General features: G+C 33.2%; 3 protein-coding genes across 4 annotated transcripts; 2 read left to right on the plus strand and 1 right to left on the minus strand.

Annotated features, from left to right (window-relative positions):
- The first annotated feature begins 387 nt into the window (after positions 1-387).
- LOC117205973 lies at positions 388-3,552 on the plus strand. Of its 2 annotated transcripts, none has more exons than XM_033444862.1 (7): positions 388-544; positions 1,093-1,327; positions 2,061-2,190; positions 2,272-2,483; positions 2,543-2,689; positions 3,100-3,300; positions 3,378-3,552. In XM_033444862.1, exons 1-7 carry the CDS (start codon positions 529-531, stop codon positions 3,484-3,486), a joined length of 1,050 nt encoding a protein of 349 aa, XP_033300753.1. In that variant the 5' UTR covers positions 388-528; the 3' UTR covers positions 3,487-3,552. The 2 variants fall into 2 exon arrangements, with proteins under 2 accessions (XP_033300753.1, XP_033300762.1); XM_033444871.1 differs by having other exon boundaries at positions 3,127-3,300.
- LOC117207355 lies at positions 3,553-4,710 on the minus strand. Its single transcript, XM_033447482.1, has 4 exons — positions 4,639-4,710; positions 4,287-4,607; positions 3,749-3,902; positions 3,553-3,671 (listed from the first exon to the last, which is right to left on the minus strand). Exons 1-4 carry the CDS (start codon positions 4,708-4,710, stop codon positions 3,610-3,612), a joined length of 609 nt encoding a protein of 202 aa, XP_033303373.1. The 3' UTR covers positions 3,553-3,609.
- A 568-nt stretch (positions 4,711-5,278) lies between these two features.
- LOC117205985 lies at positions 5,279-7,327 on the plus strand. The gene is made up of 5 exons (XM_033444884.1): positions 5,279-5,616; positions 6,004-6,090; positions 6,710-6,794; positions 6,863-6,951; positions 7,017-7,327. Exons 1-5 carry the CDS (start codon positions 5,551-5,553, stop codon positions 7,212-7,214), a joined length of 525 nt encoding a protein of 174 aa, XP_033300775.1. The 5' UTR covers positions 5,279-5,550; the 3' UTR covers positions 7,215-7,327.
- Positions 7,328-9,146: the final 1,819 nt, after the last annotated feature.

Genomic DNA, 9,146 nt, shown 5'->3' on the forward strand with positions numbered 1-9,146 from the left:
CCTTCCTCGTTTCGCTTTAGCTTTTTCCGAAAAAATTTATAACGCGAGCATTTGCCCTCCGTTCGACGTGTATACTCGTCATTGCTTAAGTTTAACTATGCGCCCCGGTAAACGATTGTTGAAACTAAAGTTCACAGGTTAAGAGATCCTTCGTGTATCACGTTGTACGTACCAATTCACTTGGAAACGCGTCTGATAAGCGAAAGGACGTGAGAATGATAGTATCGCGTGACCATCGAAATTAATATATCGAGAAACAAGCAATCATCGCCGAATAACCTACGTGCGCGATTTTATCGCGCGAAGATTCTCATATCGCGTACTTTCGTCGGCGGGAACGCGTTTTCGATGCTCCACTTTGAACATTATGCCAACAGCGCAACGCAGTCCACCTCCGTAGTCTGGCAAATCGTCGTCACTCAATTTAAATACGGCCAATTATTACGAAATGCTGACTTGGCGAACGAAACTAACTGCATAAACGGCCAGAGACGAGAACAACATTAGCAGTGTGAAAGTATCGACATTATGCCGAGCACGAAGGGTAAGTGATCGAAGAGAAGCCGCTTCAAAGACCATTACTATCGTCGTTTACGCTCTTACAGTATTTTCGCTTGAATTTCGGAAATTTTTCACTGTCGAGAACTGAATTGAATTTACCGTGTGGTAATTTTTTTTTGGCAAGGCCGGTTCGAAGTTAAAATTAAATCGGAAATAATAATAATAATCGACGAACTGAGACAGCGAAGAGCAAATTGGTTTCGTTGTGTATCATTATTTGATACTATTTTCATCGCATGTGTTATGTTCTTTTAATTCTTAACCTTAGGAAACTTGATTCCAAATCATGAATTCTACGTTCCTTAGAATAATTAGAATTAGTAAGATGTTAACAAGAATTTTTAAGAAAGAAATTTTCACCTCGTCCTTTCTCGTTTCGCGATATTTGAACATAGAAACTTGATAAAGATATCTGTCTATGAACGAAGCCTTGTTCCTCTTACTAAAAATTTAAGAAACAAGTTCCACGAATCTACGAATATTCTACATGTTTGTATCAAACGTTCTACATATTTCTGTCAAAAACAACAGATCCCTTTGGAGAGGACGTGTCGCTCCTTTACCCGGACAATCACAGCGATAAGTTCGCCAAATTTACAGAGACACCCTGTGAAACGCCGATAATCAAAGGCGTAGTAAATCAATTACGAAAATGGCCAGCGGATGTAATGTTCGCATTTCTGGCAGCCTGTCTAATCATAGGAAGCCTGGTTTTCTTGATCTTCCTCACGGTGGCTATTTGCGCGCCCACCGTTGTCGGTAACAGGTGTCTAGCTGTTTCTTTATTATACTCTTGATGGAAAGGATACAGTGAGATCATGAATCAAAGCATTAAATAGGTCTAATAATCGGTCTATCGAATTTCTGATTACCTTATTATTCGAATTGTTCGAAAGCCAAACTCTTATTCGAACTTTTTGAAAGCCAAACTGATCAGCGCTACTTTTCGCAAATTTCTAATTTCACTACTCGGATACCAAAAAATATGAAAGTTACCAAAGAATGAACGTCGCGTGTCCATAGGTTTGTGTATCGCAAAGAGATGGTAATGCACAATGCTTAACAAATATTCGTAGGAAAGTTTAAGAAAATCTGTCATCGTCTACACGCTATAGTAATCACTAAACTACGGATGTTTACGTAAATTCATGTTTACAATGACTCATAATTTTTATTTATAAATTATTATTTTTATAACTGAATTACCAAAAGGTGGAACTTGAATAGAGATTCGTTCCAGATTCTACCAAATATTATTATGTCGATACTTTATTTCGAGTATTTTTGCGTAATTTCATACATTATGCGCATTCTGTACGATTTTGCTCTTTTAAATTTCCCACTCAGCGATTACCATGTTAATAAAAATCAGTCCGCAGTTACAAAAGAATTTTTCCAGTCTCGCTATATTTTTTCCACCAGGAGCGCTATATCGATCGTTTCAACGAAGGCAGAAATTTTGATATCAACGTTGTTCCATAAATCATTCGATATTTTAGAATAGGAGGAATCTCGAACCTACAAGTCGGAGCATCCAATGCGTACTTCTTCAAACTGGATAATCAGATCTGGTCGACGACGGATTATTGTTACATAGAAACTGCGGCCAGAAGACATCCAGACTTTAATGTAAACCCTTCGAGAGAAATCTTTGAAATTTTAGCGTTTGTCCAAATTCCAGAACGCCGGTGACGCGAATTTTTATCGTAGGTGTACCTGATAAATTTAATAAAGGAGGAGCCTAATAAGGGAAGATTGAATCAGCCGAGTATTAATGGAACAAGACTGGAATCTAAATTGAACGATTCAAATAACTATCATTCCTGGATATCGAGTCGAGAGGATAGGCTTAGGGAACAATTGGTACTTGCAAATGGAAATATAAGGAACGTCAATGTGTCGATCGATAAATTCTTCAAAGGGTGAGATCGACTATAAACTTCTACATTATTCGAGACGGTTTAAACGATTTTGTTTGCAGCTCGAAACTGTGGAAAATTGCGAAAGAATTGGACGACCAAGTCCTGGAAATCGCAGCCAAAGCACAGTTGCTTTGGAGCGTTCCTGGTGTCGTCCTCAAACCGAATATGTTTTGCAATCTAGACTCGATGAAAAGTTATCTTTGCAAGTAAGCAAAACATTTTTATCTGCGTAAAATTTCTTTACGTTGTTCTAAATAATTAGACGGGTGTTTATACGTCTATAAAATCTAAAATTAATTTAGATTTGCACAAAACACAATGCATTTAATGTGCAAAAATTTGTAAAATATTCAAAGTACACTACAAGCTATAATTATTATGTATTAGGACACTTATCAATATTTAATATAAATTACATATTTTTCGGTAATTTTATTTTCTAGCTAGCTTAGTATAAATCTGCTTTTTTCGTTTATATTTATATAAATTGTAAAATTTGGTACAGTTAGCTGGTAATGTACGAATATCTACGTAAGTTGCATTTTTTTAAATTAGATTCTGCTTCTTCTCAAAAATATGAATCTGCATAAACATCGGTACTCTAATAATAATTCAGGTCGATTATGTTTTGTTCTTCGAACAGCAATAAAGACGAGTGTTTACCAGACAAGCTGGCAACTATTGAGCCAGAAAACGATATTCAGCTAACAGGAGTACCATGTCAAGCTTTCATGGGCTTCATCGTCCAAGAAATATCAAAGAACAACCATAATGGAAAATACACATTGAAGGAAGCGGTAGAAAAATATTGTCCAAGGTAAAATTGAGTCGATAAAAGTCAGACATAAAAATCTTGGTACATCCGCACGCGAAAATAATTATATTTCCTTGTAGATTGTATTACTGTCCAGAAATTCGGATCCTAAACTCGAGCCCAAAGTGTCCAACGAATGCTTTAAACTGCCCTATCGTTTACTCGAGTATACTAACGCATATCACGTGACGACTGATATATTTTATTACAAACTGTACACGCTGTAGCTTATAAAATATAATTTTAGAGAAATGATGTATTCGCTCTTTCGTTCGATTTGTCTCCTTTCCTCGTGAATGTCGATCCTATGCTTCATTTGAAGGTTCTATGTTCGTACAGTCGAAGGACGCCCAGCCACATCCAAATTTCTCCGACTAAATGGCAAAATTTACCATTCGAGTACTGTATGATCGAAAAGCAAATATATACGTGTTAAGGGTCTGAAACATACATATCAGTAAAATTGTGCCTAACGTGTAAGACAGAGCGGTCGATAATGGGAAATAGGAGAAAAATAACCAAATAGCGACAATGGACTCGCTGATACCGCAAACCAAGTCAGCCAGATAGAGAACTATCGATGGGAGACTCCAACGTGGATTTTTCTACAATATTTACAATTATTAGAGATATACACTACCAGGCAAAAATTTGAGATTTAAAGATTTCTTTGTAGCACTAATTTTAAATTGATAATAAAATTAAGTGATTCAAGGTAGATACAAATAATTCGAAATTTTTAACCAATAGTGTGCATAATTTGTAGTATGTATATATATATACTATATGTCTTATAGTAATAGCGTGCAACAAAAATCCATAGTTTTAGAACAATTTTTATGTCCTTCTTATCCCACTACGGTACAATTTCTCTCAACAAAAGCAAACCATCAACTCTTTTGACAAAGTTCAGCAATGAAATTATTCTAAATAACATATTCTATTGTTGTAGATCTATATAAATAACAAAATTAATGAAATGTTCTCACCGAGATCAAAGAATAAGCAAGCATGCAAATGGCGAAGAAAGAAACAATCGTATAAGGCATAGAGTAGCCTAGGGTCAAAGTGATCACAGCTTTATGAGCATAACCTGGAGCAATCTCTCCATTTTCCAAGATACTATACTCTGTCCGACCATAACGGACGCTATGATAATTCAGAAGTAACATACAGGTAGACAACAACAAAGCTTGAAAAATTCTTAGTATTTCATTTTCAGAAGTTTCGGTAGAATCAAGTTTCCCTTCCTTTATGTTTATTTCATTAGTAGTTTTAAATTTTCGCGGGGGAAATCCATGATCGGTTGCCTAAAAGAAAAACAGATTCCATCAGATTAACCATCAGTAACCAATTATTTGGATTATTCGCTTTTAGATTTAATTCTGATTTTGCATTCGCTTTTGCTTCCATTCTTCAAAACTAATAGGTCAAGGTTTTATGTGAGCCATACAGCACTGCAATAAGCAGAATAGTTTGAATGTTTAAAAGCATACAGCTTTCTCCATTAAAACATAACTTTATCCATAGTCCCCACAAGTCAAAGATTTTTTTATCCTACCACTTTCCCCTTGAACCTTCTATGTTCATAGACCAAGAGAATAAATTTTGTATTTAACACCTACACCCCCACTTTCACTGTAATTTTAGGTCAGTTATTGAAAAAGAAATTTATGCACCCATAGATAAAATAGGCGTTATGTTAATTTATAAGATATTTTTGTTATACCATGGTAAAATATTAAAGTATCAGTAAAGTGTTATTACATTTATCCTTATATCTATTTTATTATTATTATGTGAAGTTAAGTTGAAATACAAGAACAGTAAGAGATGGGAAATGAAACTTTTGTAACCCGTCAGGGAATCAAGAAGGTAACTTAACCATTCAAATGAAACCTTCTTTCTCACAGAAAATTTCATCTAACCAGAAACAATGAAATAATTTCTAAGGACTTACTTCGTCGTGTATCGATTGAATTTTACCAGAATACACATTCATCGTGAGAATTTTCCTTTCTTTTTTTTTCTTCCTCTTTTCAATGAGAATCGAAAATTACAGACCTAGGCTCCTTGAAGTGAAACGCATTATGCAACGTTATTCAAATTGTTCAGAGAGGGAAGATTATTGAATCAAAATTATAAGATGATAAGCCGTGTATAACCTTCGGGGGAAATTTCGGTGAATTATTTTTCACTTGCAGAAAATTGCTCGAGCGTTTCGGCTATGAGAATAAGAAAAGAACTTAGAGAATGGCACGTCGTTGCAAACGTTCTGTGCTTTCCAATCTGAAAGCGCTGATTGGAAACAAAAATACGGTGAGTACATGAACACACGTGCGCGTGTGTGGATAACGTCGTTAACGTTGCATTCATCGTTATGCAAACCGGTTAATTGATTGGCAATACATCGTTGAATCGTGAAACTTGGTTGGAATAATTACGAATTATCGAAATTAGGATAGATCAATTCTCTGAGTTAATAATTGGCACGGTTCCAGAAAAGAGTAATCAAAATTCGAATTGCTTTTTCTCGTTTCCGGGTCAAGCTTGGAATCATTTTCGTAAAGTTTGACGAGAATAATCATGAGATTTCGATGTAGACGAAAAATTAACGAACGTAGTGGATATTTAGTTAGTAGCTTTGGTAATGTTCGTGACATTACGATGAGAAACAGGTAGATAATTTATGTAACAATTTTCTAGCGACTTGGACAACTAGCGTGCACCCTGTGCGACCATTACATCATGGGAAATTCTATCTACGTGATCATACTCGGCCTCATTGGGACCGTTAGTCGATCGTAATACTCCTTAATTATTTCCGCATAATAAAACACAAGAGTTCACGAATCTCTTTCGTCTGAACGAAGATAGTGGTTCGTGAACTTTTAAATTCGATTCACCAAATGTTTAATCTAAATTTATTTGAAATATCTTGAAGTACAGTATTGTGCAACTTGATATTATTTTAGATTTGTTATTGATTCCCAAAAAGTGTTATCTTTTTCAGGAATTATTGGTAATTTACTAGAAAAGAATCTTTTTTTAAAGAATTATATTAGCGATGCTGTTAGGTAATTTTGCAATAAACTCATTTCCTACTATCTTCCATTCTATCTTTAGTACTTCAAATAATTTATTTATACGCCTCTCACTTTCTATATTCTTAAGATACACTTTAAATCATTTTACACGTATTTTACAATATATAATGTACAATTGAGTATCGAAATATTCTTAAAGAATATACATATAAGCTAAGGAAAGGATAAAAGAAGATTCGTTCCTTTTAACTACGTTAAAATATTTCCTAAAATCATGATAAATTACCATCATGAAATTAAGCCTTTTGCACAATACTGTATACGGAAGAAAATCTTACAAATACACTGCCTAATTAATGACCTAGGTGATTACAGCGTTTGATATCATCCGCATAATAAATTGCAAATTGCCAGTCAGATCACCCTCGCAAACCAGAAACAATGAAACCGGTAATTTATTCAATTCCCCTAACAGTCTTAGAATAGAATTTAATAACAATTAATCGTTCTATTATTAGTACCTTTGGATGTGGAAAGAGATCTAAAGCTAATGACGTCGATTCTGGGAATAGAGCACTACACCTTAATCATGCTGGGAGCAATTACAGTGAGTGATTCGAAGAAATTTCCCTTAAATTCGACATATTAAAGCGAAACCATATTTTTTTCTAGGAATATCCAATGTTACATACACCCTGGCTCTTAATGCAATTGTGCGTGATCATCGTGGAGGTCACTGTATTCTGTGTGAAAGTATTTTTGGATGGACTTCACATAAAACGCGACGAAATTTTATTATCCGTCCTAACCGTACATAATTGGCTTCAAGTGTTTTGTTTGTTCCATAGACAAGCTCGGCAGTCTCGTTAAATCTTTAATTCTAAAAAAAATTTGATAGCAGAAAATGTTTATGCAATTTGAATTATTAAAATTATTGTAAAACCTTGTACACAATGTTTTGATATAATAAAGGATAATCGTACGACGTATATACTTGAAATTGCAGACTACTTACTGTATTGTACCAATTTCGCGTTTGTTGTTAATATATATATATATATATAATTTAAAAAAACACGTGGATTGCAGTTTGCTCATAACCTAATGGTTCTATCATGTACGAATAAGTTGATAAAATCCTGTTATAATGTCATTAAAATTAGAAAAAAATGTTACATACGCACGCACAGAGAATAGGAAAGAAAATGGAAAGAATCGGCATGTAAAAAATTTGTCAAAGGTACGAAAAGATATTAAAAATTTAAACTAGCGTGTAATTAAGTATATCTTGCGTTTCTTATTACTATTAATATTGTATTATACAATGTTAGGTAGAAGCACTGTACATGGCACTGATGTGTTTCGCAATATATTGTTTAAGTTGTATCACTTTAGAAGCCGGAGGCCGTTACCCTCACGGTACTCCAGTGACAAAATCGGCCGCATTTAATGCTCTTTTTCGGCGAAATTACAGTAACAAAGTTTAAATATTACCGTAAAACTTATCACTTTATTAAAAATCTTCATCCTTGTTTTATATTTTCGAGGAAAACATGCTTGAATATAAAAGATATGAAATTTATATTTTTTAATTTAAAATTTTAGAACAATTTTTAAAATTTTTTATTTTAATATTTGAAATTTAAAAATTCGAAAATTTGAAAATTTTACATTTGAAATCTAACTCGTCTAAAGAAATTAAAACTTTATTCTCAGATTTGAAGATTATAATACTGGTAACAAATATAATCTCTGGACTGATAACTACCCTAATGATGACGTTTGCTGATAGATATGATATTCCTTACTTATATTTACCATGGTTGGTGGATACCATGAAAGGAATGACTTTATGTGAAGGACCAGCGCTTCTAAACTTAGCCAATGAACTTCTATCTAACATTACTCTTCCTACTGCAATATTTATACTTACGACTTTCTTTTTATACGGTACAAAAATCACACACGTCCGTATATTATAAAATAACATTACACAAACATTGATTATTCTAATTGCTTAAATTTTATATTAAATTTTAATATAAATGCATTTCAGTTGAGGAACTTTGCATTTGGAATGATGTATTCATAAGGTTCCAACATTGCTGGAAAAATTACCACAACGAAAAACATTCTGCCATGGAAAAAGCTAAAGAAAAATTATTTGCTATACGTAATAAAAAATTCATATACCAAAATAATGTTAAGAACGAATTAAACATTGGTGTTGAAAGATTGAAATCTGATAAAAAACCTATCGAATTTTGCAATAACATCAATGATCAAGTTTCTGCTGAAACGCGTTTAAGACCGATTAAAAGTACGATTGAAGATAATAATAACTCTATTCGGAATCAACTATTGGATATAACTGGATAATTCATTTTTAAATAATTCTTTCAAATCCAATTCATAGGCAATATAATTAATTTTAATTCGTATATACATTGATTTACATTTTATAACTATAATTTTTCTCTGCTTCGTTACTTTGATATTTTATAAATTATCTTCATTACATATTTCACAACAATTTTGTAAAAATTTTTCTGATAATAAAATCAATCATTACTTACCACTGAGGATGACTCCACAGCCATTGAATTCGAAGAATGCACAGTTTCAGCACACTTTCTTGCACCTGAATCGGAAAAAATTTTTGAATGTCGATCGATTAAACAAATCAATATCTTATATCACTTTAATTGTTTGGTAGTTATTCCGATTTATAAGTAGCATTTGTTAATTTTAATTTGCATATATGTAATTTTAATATGCATTAATTTAAATTTTATAATCATA

This window comes from Bombus bifarius, unplaced genomic scaffold, assembly GCF_011952205.1.
Source record: "Bombus bifarius isolate JDL3187 unplaced genomic scaffold, Bbif_JDL3187 scf7180000007966, whole genome shotgun sequence".
Taxonomy (NCBI): domain Eukaryota; kingdom Metazoa; phylum Arthropoda; class Insecta; order Hymenoptera; family Apidae; genus Bombus; species Bombus bifarius.

Bases quoted from the DNA above. Each gene is read 5' to 3' on its own strand.
- LOC117205985 (XM_033444884.1), top strand. From the start codon at position 5,551: ATGGCACGTCGTTGCAAACGTTCTGTGCTTTCCAATCTGAAAGCGCTG. The intron at 6,091-6,709 runs GTTAGTCGATCG...TTAATGACCTAG, and splicing joins TACTCGGCCTCATTGGGACC to GTGATTACAGCGTTTGATAT. The intron at 6,952-7,016 runs GTGAGTGATTCG...ATTTTTTTCTAG, and splicing joins TCATGCTGGGAGCAATTACA to GAATATCCAATGTTACATAC.
- LOC117205973 (XM_033444862.1), top strand. The intron at 2,484-2,542 runs GTGAGATCGACT...TTTTGTTTGCAG, and splicing joins ATCGATAAATTCTTCAAAGG to CTCGAAACTGTGGAAAATTG. The intron at 2,690-3,099 runs GTAAGCAAAACA...ATAATAATTCAG, and splicing joins ATGAAAAGTTATCTTTGCAA to GTCGATTATGTTTTGTTCTT.
- LOC117207355 (XM_033447482.1), bottom strand. From the start codon at position 4,710: ATGGAAGCAAAAGCGAATGCAAAATCAGAATTAAATCTAAAAGCGAAT. The intron at 4,608-4,638 runs GTTAATCTGATG...TTTTTCTTTTAG, and splicing joins CAAATAATTGGTTACTGATG to GCAACCGATCATGGATTTCC. The intron at 3,672-3,748 runs GTATGTTTCAGA...TTTGCCATTTAG, and splicing joins AGGCACAATTTTACTGATAT to TCGGAGAAATTTGGATGTGG.